The following is a 15,415-nucleotide window of genomic DNA, read 5'->3' on the forward strand; positions in this document are numbered from 1 at the left end:
TTAATCAGTTTGAATATCAGATCCTTACTGATTTGGGGGCCTCAGTTACAGTTTCTCTATGTAACCGCGTGAAGTTGTCCAGCTCTTTTGAAGCTGATGGTGATTTTTTCCCCTCCCAGTATCGTCACAGTGGCCCTCTGTACGTGGGGCCCCCGCAGCAATATCCCGTTCAGCCGCCAGGACCAGGACCCTTTTATCCAGGCCCAGGTCCCGGAGAATTCCCCAACGCCTACGGTAAGTTTTGCTTGGATGTTTTCTTAAAAAAGTGTTTTCTAGTTGTGTTTTGCTGTTGTCAAGCTGAAGATTTGTAATAGCAAAATGGATTAGCGCTTGTTTGAACTTCAAATAGCTGCTCAATTTGGTTTTGTCGCACCCTTTATTATTCAGTCCTGAAGAATTCGCAATAACAAAGTTGATTGTTTGTGGAGCGCTTAAGGAAAGGCTGCGACTCGCAGTGCTACCCATAATCACCTGTGAACAAGAATAGGGGCTATTTGCTACTCCCTGCTCAATCGTTCTTATTTATTAAGGTATTGAGAATACATCTGGCTGCCTGGTTTCCACTGAGCTGTGCCCCGAGTATGTTCGCAGCAGCACAGCAGTTAATATTTCTTCTCCCGGCATTCCTTGTGCGGCGTTTAGTGAGGGAAGAGACCAAGCCGTGTGGTTTGATTCACTGCTCTCATGCTGCAAAGATTAAGTCAGCGCAGTCAAAGAGCTTGTGACCCATGCCCAGGTCAAAATTAGCCCTTTTAATGAGCAACTCCTGGTCTTGCCTTTTCTCAAGCAGAAGGGTTGGGAGGTCGCCCAGTGTTTGCGTGTGGTTGTTTGGCACGTTGTGTCAGTGACTCCTCCAGGTACCTCTTGAGCTTCAGAGCTGCACCTAAAAATTGTGAGGCTGCATGTCCAGCGCTGGGCATCCCTCTCGCCTGCCCCTCTCAGCCTTTTCTCCTCCAGGACCCCACCGCCACCTCTCCTTTGCATCCCAGCTGGCAGACCCCATGTCCTTCAGCATCCTACGACGCCTCTTTTCTTGGCAATCAGCGTTTACGCAAAAGTGGTTAAATCCTCTCTTAATCATTTCCAGTCTGTTGCGGTGTGCAGTATTTATCGTACTTACATCACGATCCCCTGTACAGTTTTCTGTAGGTTCTCTGTTTTGGTATTTAAAGCAGATCAGCTTCTGCAAGCCGTGTTTGAACGAGCTGCAGAAGCGGGTACCTTGCAGTCAGCTTTGTCACTACTGGCTTTTGATTCGCCTTCCCTTGCTGATTTATGGGAATGTTTGAAAACCCACTGGGATGCCTCCAGCCGTCACCCTGTTGTATGCTGCTTTAAAATGGTTTTCACCTCTCAATATCAGATTTGAGGGATTTTGTTCAATCTGATTGCTCCCTGTCCACGCGCGTTCTGTTATCTGTTGGGCGCAGAGATGCTCTCACCTTCCCCTGTGGCTTTAGCCGGAGCGTTAGAAGGGAGCAATTCCCTTCCAGGCTGAACAACCCTGTACTGCTGGCAGAGTCGCATGTTCGCTCTTCATAAATGCACATTCTTTTCAAAGGGGAGAAAAGTCACAGTTGCTTCCCTGCTTATCATTTGAAAAGGTCTGGACTTTCCTTTTTTTTTTTTTTTCCTAAAAGCTAGTGGAACTGCTTGAACGGTTGCAATGAAGGCTTCAAACCTGGTTATGCAATTCCATTGAGAGAGGCAACAAAGCTAGGCAAGGGTTTAGAGCACAAGTCTTACAAGGAGCACCTGAAGAACCTGGGGCTGTTTAGCCTGGAGAAGAGGAGGCTGAGGAGAGACCTTATCACTCTCTACAAATGCCTGAAAGGAGATTGTAGCGAGCTGGGGTTGGTCTCTTCTCCCTGGTAGGCAGCAACTGGACAAGTAGAAATGGCCTCAAGATGCATCAGGGGAGATTTAGGTTGGATCTTAGGAGGAATTTCTTTACTGGAAGGGTTGTCAGGCTTTGGAAGAGGCTGCCCAGGGAGGTGGTAGAGTCCCCATCCCTGGGGGGATTTAAACAATGTCATACTTGGGGACATGGTGGGCTTAGCAGGGCTGGATCGATGGTCGGACTTGATGATCTTAAAGGTTGGAGGAGGGTTGGAACTGGATGGGATTTAAGATCCTTTCCAACCCAACCCATTCCATGATTCTATGATTTGTTTTAGATAGCAATAACTTCCTCTTTTGGTTACAGGCAGACAATATGGATTTCATTCCTATTTAAAATTAGTTCTGTTGAAGAATGAATTAGATTAATTCAGGTGCAAGCAGGCATTCCGTCTTGCACCATCTTACAAATTCACCCGATACCTGATCCGCAGACAACCAACAGCTCTGCTCTGCCACCTGTATTCATGTCTCGCACGTTTTTAAAGCCCTCAGTCATTTTGAACCAGTCTTATTCCATAAAGAAAATCCATAATGAAGCTCTATTGGATATTCTGAATGTAATCAACAAGGCGGTGTAATTTTGCAATAATAACCATGGCCATGGCTTTTTTTTGTGTTGCAGCATGAGAAGAACATTGCTTGTAATTACATTTTCTCTCTATGCTTCAGAATAGGTTGCAGTTGACCTTGCAAATTCTTTGTCGTGGCTTGACTGAATTTTTCTACAAAGGGGAAAATAAAATATGAGCAAACCTGCCTGTGTGTCTGTCAGAGGAGGCCAAGGATGGGCCACTTCTCTTTTCATGGTGGTTGGTGGTTTCAGCAGCTTCTCAGAGATGGGTGCATGTGATGGATTTTTCTGTTCAAGGAGGAAAACAATTAAGTAGTGACTTGAATTGCTCACCTTTATGGAGTAGTGGCTTCTGTTTCAGTGGAAATAGAGAAGAGCACACCGGACCGGTGGTCAGTTGGGTGTTAGAAGTTCTGATTTTGGAAGAGAGCGAGGAGTAGGTGGCCAATTTTAACTCTCGTGCTTGGTTTTCTTTCATTACCAGATGAACTGAATGTGTCCCTCTTGTTTGTGTCTCGTTGTCCTTTCCCAGGAACACCTTTCTACCCAAGCCAGCCCGTGTATCAGTCAGCACCCATCATAGTGCCTACACAGCAGCAGCAGCCTCCGCCAGCTAAGAGAGAGAAAAAGACGGTAAGTGATCATCTCTATTTTCTGCAAAATATCCTGGTTATAAGGCTGAAGGAAATTAATCATCTTAGCCTCTCAGTTTTAAAGCTTAAGTCTTACTTTCGCACTGAAGTGCAATTCAATATTACACAATGCTGCAATATTTGGCTTATTAGAATCATAGAATCGTAGAATCACCAGGTTGGAAGAGACCCACCGGATCATCAAGTCCAACCATTCCCATCAGTCACTAAACCATGTCCCTCAGCACCTCGTCCACCCGTCCCTTAAATCCCTCCAGGGAAGGGGACTCAACCCCCTCCCTGGGCAGCCTCTGACAGTGCCCAATGACCCCTTCCGTGAAAAATTTTGTCCTAATGTCCAGCCTGAACCTCCCCTGGTGGAGCTTGAGGCCATTCCCTCTCGCCCTGTCCCCTGTCCCTTGGGAGAAGAGCCCAGCTCCCTCCTCTCCACAACCTCCTTTCAGGAGTTGGAGAGAGCAATGAGGTCTCCCCTCAGCCTCCTCTTCTCCAGGATAAACACCCCCAGCTCTCTCAGCCGCTCCTCTTGTTCTCCAGCCCCCTCACCAGCTTCCTTGCTCTTCTCTGGACTCACTCCAGAGCCTCAACATCCTTCTTGTGGTGAGGGGCCCAGACCTGACCCCAGGATTCGAGGAGCGGTCTCACCAGTGCCGAGTCCAGAGGGAGAAGAACCTCCCTGGCCCTGCTGGCCACGCCGTGTCTGATCCAAGCCAAGATGCCATTGGCCTTTTTGGCCACCTGGGCCACTGCTGGCTCATGTTCAACCAACACCCCCAGTTCCTTCTCCTCCAGGCAGTTTCCAGCCAGACTTCTCCTAGTCTGGAGCTGCCCAGGGCTGTTGTGCCCCAAGTGCAGGGCCCGGTACTTGGCCTTGTTAAGAGATGCCAGCCCGTGCATTTCAAGTTATCGAAACAAACCACATTCCGGCATTCTTGCAGGGCATCAGCCAACCCAGAGCATCTCCTACCGAGTGTAACGGAATTGTGCCTCATTCATGCTTTCCTCTCCATAAATCCCAAGAATGGCGTGTAACGGGAAGCCTTGTCTGACTTCTTTCTTTGTTCAATACCGTAGATCCGAATCCGGGATCCAAACCAGGGGGGAAAAGATATAACGGAAGAAATCATGTCCGGAGGGGGCAGCAGGAACCCAACGCCTCCCATCGTGAGACCCACTTCCACACCTACTCCACCTCAGGTAACAAAGCGGCCGTGCAACCTCCTCCCGTGGTGTCTGCTTTGCTTTGCTGTTTGCTAGAGCCGTCTCCTGTCTCTTCCATCCACACCACCGATCGCCTCAGACACTTGGATGATCCTAAATTGTCAATGATCTACAAGGAATTTTTGTTTTTCTCCAAATTTGGTCATTTTTACCAGCCTGTGGCAAGTAAAATGTGGAGCTGCAGTACTGCTACAAGTTCCTCATCCCTGTCCTTGTGTCAGTTGTAGAACTTGTAAGGATTTCTGGTATTAAAAGAGGAGCTAATATATTTTTAAGCAGCATGGTGCTTCCATTTTAGTGTTTTGTACACCTGAGGAAGGTTGTATCATGCGTGTGATTGATTATATCCCTGCATCCTTGCTCATATTAATGTCTTTCTGCTTTCATGGTGTTGCTTTAAAGTAGCCAGAATGACCATAGCTCAGGAACATCATCACAGAGCTTCCAGATTTGGTCTCCGCGTGTTCAACCTTAAAAATCTATTATTCTGACGTAGGAGAAAGCATAAATATCCCAAGCTGACATTTTCCGTAGCTCATAAAGATCTTCAAAAATCCTTGTCACACGTCTTTGAGTTTCTGACCCCTTCTAGGTCCCTGTGTCCTTCACCTGCAAAGTCCACGCATAATGTCTGGAAATTAAAGGGATTGGAAATCCAGGTCTGTTCTGGTTCTTTTTGACCCAAGGCCAGAAGAATGTGCTCAGACTCGTAGCCCAGCAGTCCTGATGTGAACCTAAGTCCACTAAGTGGCTGTTTGATCTGACTAGGAGGTGATTTCTCTCCTCTGTCCAACTCTTCCTCACCCTCAGCAGGAAGCGTTGATGCCTCCTTGATCTCCCCATAGCATCGGGGATGGAGAGAAGGTGTGTGGCAGCTGCTGCCTTCTTCCCAGCTCTGCTGTTTGCTTCCTACATCACCCTAGTTCTCCTTCTCTTTTGGGAGAGATGGTGCTCAGTCACAGGCTGCTCAGCGTTTAAGGTTTTGAACGATTGGAGAAGAAACTCTGTGGTTTGGCATGAGCCTTGAAGGTTGGCTGTGGTTTATGGGAGGTTGTTGTCCACTGCTAGAGAACCTGATAAGAAGACAATAAATATCAGGAAGATTGAGTGACACACGGGCTTTAGATCAGAGCCTGGCTGAGGCTGGGGTGCAATTTCTTCTTCTGGCTTCTTCTCTGGTTAATGTCAGAGATGAGCTTTTGCTCGCTTTTAGGTGAAACAGCTTTTCCTGGCCTGCAACCTCGCTTTCCCTTCTGCACCTGGATACTTTGAATGCTCATCTGGAGACCCCCATTGCAGGGGAGCAGGAGTTTGAGGTTACAGCTGAGCCAGTAGAAGCGTAACTAGGATCACTGGGAGAAGAGCCTGGCCTGCAGATCTCCCCTCCGCTGAGACCAACAGGATAGTTATGGCTTTTGGCCATTCCTCTGATTCAGCCAAATCCTTTCGTTGCCTGAAGGCATCACCACGTGCTTTGGGCCACCACCTTTCTCCTCCTGGTCTCCAGGCTCGAGCAGCTCTCGTCTAGCTGTGTTTTTCCAGCAAGGTCTGCAGTGCTCAGCTGGAAAAAGCTGTTTTTCTGCCAGAGCGAGCTCTGATGATTTGCAGCTACAGCTGGATGGGGAGAGAGCTAGTTACGTACAGAGTCAATTAAACCTCTTTCAAGTGTTTTCCATAAGAGAAGATATTAAAACATTGCGGTGCTGGTAAGATCTTTATCCCGTTAGGTCACACTGAATGACTTTCCCCCATTAAAAATGGGGAAGAATTGAAAACAACCAGGGTTTCAGATGGTGTTTATGCATGATGCCGCCAGTCCAGGCACTTCCCAGATCATTTCTGCTTTCTGAAATCTATTTTAAGATACTGTGATTAAGTCGAACAGGCTGAAATAAATGTTTTTCAAGAGGAGGTTAAGAAACATGAATTTTTATCAGCTCTAATTTCTATGCAGAGCACAGCAGCGATGTCCAATCATCTCCTCTAAGGTATGCAAGTACTTCATTGTTTAATAGCCGTTCATTTTGATTAGGTACTTGGAACCACTTTGGTTAATCACTGAAGAGCTCTGAAACAGAGCTCACCAGCAAAAGTTCATTAGCATCGCATAACTGAAAATTCAAGCCCACTTATGCCAGGAAGTTCCAAGTTATTTCCCCAACAGCATCTCTAATTCATTTCTTTGGAGCGAGCATAGTGTCTTGGGTCAATTAGGTGATGCCTTAATAATGATGCTGAGTGGCTGAATTCCAGTCGTGGTGGATGATAGTTTTGACCAGTCTAATAGCAGTAAACTTGAAATATTCAGCCATAAATGTGCTGGGGCAATTTGTATTCCTTTTCCCCAGCTTATCAAAGCTGTGATCACTTAGGCTGGGCTTCATCTGAAAATACCTGCCTGTGGGAACGCTCAGAGTTCAGGGCAGCTGCTGGAGTAGGTGCCAGGGGGACCTACTGGGAGCGTGGTTGCTGTTGGCTTGTTCCACCACCCCTTTGAATCAAGCCCTGCTCACTGTGGGGTTTGGTGAGTTTTCATCTGGTTGGACACGCAAAATGCGAATGTGTGACCTCCAGGCTCGGCAAAGCATCGTCTCATCAAAGTGGCTCCTAGTCCGATGATGTTTCAGACAAATGCTGCATTCGAGGAGCACTTCTTCTATGTTGATGGTCAGTTTTTAACTCGTCTTATCTTATCATCTAAAAGACACAAGCACAGAAGAAGAAACTTGCTCAAGGAGTGCATGGAGGCTGCTGCTGTGGACTGGTCCCTTTCGCAAAATCTGTGTTTGAGAAAGAAGCCATTTTAGAATAAGAATAGGCGTCACATTTTTGGAATCATAGGGTGGTTTGGGTTGGAAGGCATCTCAAAGCCCACCCAGTTCCACCTCCTGCCATGGGCAGGGACACCTCCCACTGGATCAGGGGCTCCAAGCCCCATCCAAACTGGCCTTGAACATCTCCAGGGATGGGTCAGCTTTACCAAACAACTTTTTTTCCCTTCAGATTTGGACCATGTCTTTAACTGACTCAAAGAAAACCCAGAGCTCTGATAACATGAGCTCGAAACCCTCTTTTCTCTCAGTAGATTAAGTGCTTAACATCAAAAAACTATTGGAATTGTCTAAAGGATGAGCATTGCTGCCAAGCCTTGAGCTGTCTGGTTTTATCCATTTCCATCCTTTTGTATCTCCTGCTTTGTAGTCAGCATCACTGACCAAAAGGTGCTTTAAGTGGAGTCTTCCCAGCACCTCCACAGCGGTCGCTTAATTGCTAAAATGCTTTCAAGTTCCTGCAAGAGAAGCTGGCAGCAAGTGAAGATGTTATTTATGCATTTATAGCAGGGTGCTGTTTTTCACACTCTTTTTTTTACTGGGAAAATAGATCATAGAATCATTAAGTTTGGGAAAGACCTTGAGATCATCCAGTCCCACCATCAAAAGGTAAAATCCAGGAGCACGCGTCTAATCTGGCTGCGGTGTTCACTCAGCACTGAGTCACCTTTAAGGAGCAAGAAAAGCTCTCGATCTCCTGGCAAACCTCTTGCAAGGATCGAGGAGTTTGTCACATTTCATTTTGGGGTTTAGGATGGAATAACACAGAGTGGCTCTTTGAGCGTCATAAATTGTGAGAGCAGTTTTGAGTGGGGTTTGTTCCTAGAAAGTCTCTAAGTGCAGGGAGAGGGTGAGGGGAATGGTTTTCAGCTGAAAGAGGGGAGATTGAGATGAGATCTTGGGGAGAAATGTTTTGCTGTGAGGGTGGGGAGGCCCTGGCCCAGGTTGCCCAGAGCAGGGGTGGCTGCCCCATCCCTGGAGGGGTTCAAGGCCAGGTTGGGTGGAGCTTGGAGCCCCTGATCCAGTGGGAGGTGTCCCTGCCCATGGCAGGGGTGGGACTGGGTGGGCTTTGAGGTCCCTTCCAACCCAAACTGTTCCATGATTAAAATCCTCTTATTTCCCACACTTCCTAAGAAAACATTTTTACTGACCTGAGGAATTTCTAGGCTTCCACGTTTCTTGTTCCTTAGTCTCGTTCAGTTCCTGTGATTCTTAGCACATTTTCATTTTTCCCCCACCGCTTTCATCCATAAATTTTTCATAAAATGAAACTAATGACCCACTCAGGGTCAAGAAAAAGCCTTCTTGAGTCCTGCTTATTTGTAAAACCCTGTTTTCTTTGGCATCCTTCAGATTTGGCTGGTGGTAGGGTCAGTTCATCATCCACCATCCAGCCAATCTCCTTGGACTCGGTCCTGCAAGAGGAGGAGCAATCCTAGACAGAATTTCAACCCTTCATCCTGCTCACTTTGGTTTTTATTCTGGTGTTTCCAGAGGTACCTTTTCTCACTCCTTTGCCTTCCTGTTGCCTGAAATGGTGACAAAGAGTGCATTGAAGATAATTCACTCTTTGTCCTCCCCTGTTCAGAAAAAAGCTGGAGATGGAAGAAAAAGATAGACCCAAGGAGAGGAACGGATTGCCAGAGAGTGTCTTTTTGGGGGGAGTAAGTTTTGGTTGGATTTCTGAAAGAAAGAAATGGACACCCAGGTCTTAGCTACTCTGCCTTAACTTGATTGTTTAAAAATCCCTTTCCTCTAGATCTTCAGTAGAAGCCAGCGGGGACGTATAGCGAGATCAGAACAACAACCTGCAAAAACATGCTCGGCTTTGCACTTTAGAGTATTAAATCTGAATTTCTCCCCATTTTCTTCCTTGCTTGGTCCTTGCAGGGTGTTTGAGAGGATTTTGCAGGTGTGGAAAGTTGACTTGTCCCATCTCTGTTCCCTCTTAACACGCACAAGTGCCTTTTCCTGGGTGTTTGGTGAGTGTGGCGTGGTGACTTATCTTGCGAAGGGCCTTCCTTGAATTCCATGATCAAATAGAAGGGATTTTTTTCATCTTTATCAGACCTTCATGTGATATTTATCCCATTCATGGTGGGGACATCATCAAAATACGTGGTCTCCACAACAGGCCAAGGCTCTTTCCATCTGGGGACTTTGCTGCTCTTGCAGGTTTGGTTTTATAGACAGAAAATTCAAGCTGGGATCCAGCTCCTCCTGCTTTGCTCTAGATTGACGCACGATTGAATTTATTCCCAGGTTACCCAGCAGGTACCATCCGTCTGGCTGGTTGTAGAAGGCAGTGGATGGTTTGTTTCATACAGTATAACCAATCTAGATTGTCTTCCTATTGTGCTAACGAGTATTTTTAGGATATATATGTCTCTCCATTTATACGATACACATATATATAACACGTATAGATACATCTACACACTATTCATACACACATCTTATCTACCTATAAATAGATATATAAAGAGGTAAATGTAAAAATAATAGAAGTGTTTGATATAACTGATCAGTTGAGAAGGGATTTGAGTCCAGAAAGCAAACTTAAATTCCAGAGAGGTCCAGGAGCCTCTTGATGTGTTTACCTGACTTTTCACAGACTGCATTCCTGCTGCTTTTGGAAGAAGTATCCAGAGAATGCAATATGTTAATAACTGTCCTCTGCTGTCTCTTTCTTGCTGTTGTTAACAGTAATCGTCTCTTTTTCCCCTTTTCCTGCTGCCTCTTCCTCCTTCCCTTTCCCATGTACTGTTTGAATTTACCCAATCTGTGTATCTTTTCTCTTTATTTTCCCTACCTTTTGTTTTTCTTTTCTCTCCCCGCCTCTTCTCCTCTCTTCCCTTGCTTGCTCGTGCTCCACGTTGCCAGTTTTTATGTTCGCACGCTCATCATCACCCTTTTTTGTACTTCAAATCCCAGCAGCTGCCCAGCCAGGTCCCCGAGCACAGCCCTGTGGTTTATGGGACTGTGGAGAACACCCATCTCGCTGCCAGCACCCCTGTCACTGCGACTAGCACCCCGAAGCAAGGTTTGTTGATGGATATTTCCTCCCTGATTATTTGTAGTCATTTTTTTCCACTCTTTTCTTGTTTTACTTGGAATATTTTTGGCATAGAGACAAGCAGTCAGCACAAATAGGAGGGGAGGGATTTCTTTTCCTCCAGTAGAACATTCTAACCATGTGTTGCTAAGGGAATTAATTGAAATTTGCCAATGTGAAACTGGTTAAAAATCATTGTACTTGAGCTTATATGTCTTAAACATTCAGAGCACCTGGGAGTGTGAACCTCCTCTTACCAACGTGCTGTCCTTCAGAAACAAGAACGTTGTCAGTAAAATGCCCTTATATCAGTTGTCTAACTGGCCTTTGGATGGCACATAACCAGAATGTTCTCTAGCTTCTCCAGAGCTGCTCATATATCCTGTACTACGGGAGATTTTAATTAGGAAAACAAACCTGGGCTGCATCCAAAGCAGCGTGGCCAGCAGGACAAGGAGGGGATTCTGCCCCTCTACTCCTCTCGCGTGAGACCCCACCTGGAGCCCTGTGTCCAGTTCTGGAACCCACAAGAGAAGAAGGAGATGGAACTGTTGGAACAGGACCAGAGGAGGCCACAGAGATGATCTGAGGGCTGGAGCACCCCCCGTATGAGGTCAGGCTGAGAGAGTTGGGGTTGTTCGGCCTGGAGATGAGAAGGCTCTGGGGAGACCTTAAAGGAGCTTCCAGTGCTGAAAGGGCCCACAAGAAAGCTGGGGAGGGTTTTTTTACAAGGGCAGGTAATGACAGGATGAGGGGGAATGGCTTTAGATTGGATGGGGGAGGATTTTGATTAGACATTAGGAACAAGTTCTTCATGATGAGGGTGGGGAGGCCCTGGCCCAGGCTGCCCAGAGCAGGGGTGGCTGCCCCATCCCTGGAGGGGTTCAAGGCCAGGTTGGATGGGGCTTGGAGCCCCTGATCCAGTAGGAAGTGTCCCTGCCCATGGCTGGTGTGGATCTAGATGGGCTTTGAGGTCCCTTCCAACCCAAACCATTCCATGACTCTAAGAAATAACACCGCTTTCCATGATATTCCAGTAGCAATTCCTATATTCATCCAAATCGCACCTGAATTTTAAAGCCTAAAAAGCCAGAAGCTGCTTTAAAAGCAGCAATGTTTGTCTTTTAAGGAAAAAACAAGGATGTTAAATACAACACAATCCCAAATTCAGCCCCTCTGATGACTTCAACACAAAAGAATAACAGGGACTGCAGATATTCACGAGGAGAAACACCAGAGGCTGGAGCTGCCGGCACTGCACACGTGCGCCGTTCCCCATTCCCAGCCCAGCGCATGGGCCAAGCGTTGCGCAGTTATAAATAACTGACAAACCAGCTCTGAATATCACAAAATTAGAATGAAAGCTTTAGAGCAACTCTCAACTGATGCGAAGGAGCGCACGAGGTGAAAGGCAGAACCTGATCCACAGGACGACCACAGGTTTTAATCAACATGTGGTTAAGAAAGCCACGTAACCCTGTCTGTGACTATTCTTATTTCGGAAGAAAACGCTCCAGCGTCAAGTACGAAGTGAAAAATCACTGTGATCCCTGGAAAGAAGTGCCCCCTTGAGTCCCTAGCTTGGTTAAAATAGATAAATGTTAACTGCATCCCAGCTTCCTTCAACTTTAGCTCGCGCTGTCCTGTTCCCGACAGCACCGCTCGCCCCACCCCGAGGCCACAGCCGAATGCTAATGGTGTTATTTCAGGGCTGGCTCTTTCTCTGCAGCGCTTACATAAATGTGCTCTTTAGCGATTTTTGGACTGGAACAAATGTTTGAATCTTCCTGGGATGGAACGGAGATAAACACAGGAAAGCTCATCAGTCCTAAAACCCAGTCCAGGTCTTGATTTGTATTTAAAGCAGCACAGGCAGACCTGTGTAACTAACTAAAACCCAGTTTACTTCCAGTTGCCTACAAAGGGGTTAAGTTAAAGAGAGGGAGAAGAGGGAGAAGCTCACTTGTCTTAGAAAGTACAAGTTTTGCTACACAGGGCTGAGATACTATGATGTAAAGTGCTGGACTTTAGGGTTCAGCATCACCTCGCTCCATAGGGCAGATGCAGTTTGGTGCCTGAGTCTCAGTCATTAGTTTTTCATCCCCCGGTGCCACCACACGCCTCGTTGAGCTCAGACGTGTCCCTGGCAGCAAGCGGGACTCGGGCCTGTTGGCGGAGTCGGGACACGGAGAGGGACTGGGAAGAGCGGCTGGGCCAGAGCTGAGCAGCAACGAGGGGCAGGGAGCCTGCAGGCAACGTTCACCCAGTGCAGCCGCTGCGATGGACGTTAAACCTACCCACAACTTCTTCAGGTGACAGAAATGTCTAGGATCTGCGCAACAGCTGTAGTCCTGCTTCGAGTAGATTAGGGAATCATGGAATGGTTTGGGTTGGAAGGGACCTCCAAGCCCACCCAGTCCCACCCCTGCCCTGAGCAGGGACACCTCCCACTGGATCAGGGGCTCCAAGCCCCATCCAACCTGGCCTTGAACCCCTCCAGGGATGGGGCAGCCACCACTGCTCTGGGCAACCTGGGCCAGGGCCTCCTCACCCTCACAGGAGAACATTTCTCCCTAAAATCTCATCTCAACTTCCCCTCTTTCAGCTTCAAACCGTCCCCCCTTGTCCTCTCCCTGCATTCTCTGATCGCGAGCCCATTCCCAGCTTTCCTGGAGCCCCTTTCAGCACTGGAAGCTGCTCTAAGGTCTCCCTGGAGCCTTTTCTTCTTCAGGCTGAACAACCCCAACTTTCAGCCTGTGCTCGTAGGGTTGTTCGGATGTGATTTGTAGGAATTTCTGAATTGCTACTATAATATCTTGAAAAGTGGTGTTATTTAGGGGCAGGCATTTGGCTCGCGGTCCTGTGGGCACCTCGGTTCTCAGGGATCGTTGGGCTGCAGGAGGCGAGGAGAGCGCTGGAGAATTCAGGTCAAGCTGATGGCAGAGAGTGCAGGATCTTGGCTGGAGGCCAGGCTGGTGCAGGAGCTCTAATGGGGTATAATTGTGCATGAAATCAGAGCTGCCTACATTTACTCGGCTTGCACAGGTTCAGGGGATGTTTGGTTATTATTATTATTCTAACCCTCTTTCCAAATCCTGCAATGGAGAATATAGAATGTGGTTTGTGGAAAACAGATTAATGTCAGATCCCGAAGTCTGGATAACTTTCAGCCCCTCTGCTGACACGATGACTCAGGAACATGTGCTCCAAGAACTGCGAAGCTGGCCCCGCAACCGCCTCACCAGTGTTTGCAGCGGGACAAAAGATGGAAAAATGGCAGCGAGCCCAGTAATTATTTTCACATAAACACTGTGAAGCAGAAATGAATTCCCGTATCCAGTAAAATCTTCCCCCATCCAGTGCTCTGGGGCAGCCTTTGCCACCTCGACCACCCAGGAACCTGGTTCTCTTTCCCTTCTTTGCGCGGAGAAGGTAGCAAGCACCCATCCTGCTGAGCTGGTGCGAGTGTTTCTAACGAAGGGTCATCCTGCAACGTTTGGAGCTTTCACAAACTCCCTGTTGATGGAGCAAGCGAGAAAAAGCGCTCCAGCCGAACGCTTCCAATAAATACTTTCTGATTATAATGCAAGGAACGATCTTGGCATGCTTAGCAAAAGGGATCTGATTCAGTTTGGATGAATCGCATTGATTTGTGTTTTCCCTTCCCAACTGCGTGGTATTTCACTTGACCCTTTCTTGAAGAGTTGGCTGGGAGGAGTGTTCCCTTGCCAGAACTTTGAGATTCGCTCTCCAGGATGGTCAGTCAAGATTTACTGGATTAGCTGGATCTGCTCATCCTTCTTCTGAAATTCCCCTCCTCAAATTACTTTTCCACTTGAATTTTGGCCACGCAGCCTGGTTTGGTGAGCAATGTGTTGGCCAGATAAGGTGCAGTTTAAGGTCGCTGTGTTTAAACCGCTGGGTTTGAAATACAGTTGTGTATTTTTCCTGTGTTTTTTGTCACTTAGAATGTCTTTCTAGACACTTCAAATGCTTTTTTTTTTTGAGCAGTCTCATTTGGCTCAAGGGAGAGAATATCCAGGCAGTTGTTTATAGGGAGCTGTAAATGTCAAGAATGTTCCATGAGTTCTCAGCAAAGGAGGTTCCAGAAATTGAGGTGACGCATTTTCTTTTCTATACCAGTTCCTGGGTCCTTTTTCTTCCATGGAGCCTTCACGATCAGAATCAGCTGTTGGGATAATTTCTCCCATCTTTTTTCTTCATTTATCATCCTCATCCAAAGCCATCTCCCCGCGTGCCTCACTGAGTCGATGAACTACTGCTTTGGCCGTGATCCTTACTCTAACGCTGCTGGGGCTGTCAGCGGATGGAAGTAAAGTTCTTCATTGCTCCAGCTCTTCCTAAAGATGGGACTTGATGCTCTGAGCTTTTTTGCATGGGTTCTCCTTCAAAAACCCTTTCCCTTCAGCCCATCTCTTGCATCAGCTGCAAATGGAAAGCCAGCAGAGCTGGGAAGGGCCAAGCAAAACCAAACCTCTCCAAGTCTACCTGAATTTTGATGATTTGGGATTGGTTGTGGCCTTCAGTTTCCTAATCTGAACAGCGAGACTTGTGCCTCCAGTTTTTCCAGAATTACTTTTTACTGTTGTAGCAGTTCCCTGTTGCTCCAGTGCTCAGAAAACCTTGGGCTATTTTGCTTTGGTGGAGCAGAGCAGAGCTCCCTCTCAGAGGACGGACAAAGCTGAACTGCTCATGATGGTGGCTTGGAACTGGACCATTGAGTCCCTGCTCTCTGTAGGATTGACTTCGAGCGGAACCCATCTCATCCGTCCCGTGGAGGCAATTTCCTGAGCAAGATCTTGCAATTTATGTCTTGTCATTGAATCAGAGGTGGGAGAGGTTGTAGCAGAGATCCTGAGAGATCTGGTAGAGCCAGGATCTTAAAAGATCTTGCCTTGTGCTTTGTTCAAAAGAAGAAGGAAGAAACGTGTTAAACAGAGTCACAACAGACCTTTGGGAGCTGTGGGATGGTCATGGCAGGGGTGGTGACACAAAGTCTGGTGCGAATCACAGGATGAGTCCAGGGACTTCTCTGCACACAATATTTTAGGGTCATACATGTGCATATTTTGCTGTGCTTGTCCCACCCTGCTTGATACCCTGCGGTAACGATGCTGTTGTTTGGGGGCGGCTCTGCTTCAATCCCTTTTTGGTTTTCCTTTCC

At 47.2% G+C, this 15,415-nt stretch overlaps 1 protein-coding gene across 20 annotated transcripts in view; it reads left to right on the top strand.

Annotated features, from left to right (window-relative positions):
• EIF4G3 (eukaryotic translation initiation factor 4 gamma 3) overlaps window positions 1-15,415 on the top strand; it is a 152,705-nt gene that overhangs the window by 84,246 nt on the left and 53,044 nt on the right. For 12 of the 20 annotated variants that reach the window (XR_011338996.1, XM_069874857.1, XM_069874854.1 and 9 more), the window contains 4 exons: window positions 120-234; window positions 3,006-3,106; window positions 4,198-4,320; window positions 10,110-10,218. Coding sequence is in view for 19 of the 20 variants with exons in the window: in XM_069874857.1 (XP_069730958.1) it covers window positions 120-234; window positions 3,006-3,106; window positions 4,198-4,320; window positions 10,110-10,218 (448 nt within the window). In the remaining variant the exon portion in view is untranslated. The remainder of the gene's footprint in view (window positions 1-119; window positions 235-3,005; window positions 3,107-4,197; window positions 4,321-10,109; window positions 10,219-15,415) is intronic. The other 8 variants (XM_069874865.1, XM_069874868.1, XM_069874856.1 and 5 more) reach the window with 1 other exon arrangement.

Source organism: Phaenicophaeus curvirostris, chromosome 22 (assembly GCF_032191515.1).
Source record: "Phaenicophaeus curvirostris isolate KB17595 chromosome 22, BPBGC_Pcur_1.0, whole genome shotgun sequence".
Lineage (NCBI taxonomy): Eukaryota > Metazoa > Chordata > Aves > Cuculiformes > Cuculidae > Phaenicophaeus > Phaenicophaeus curvirostris.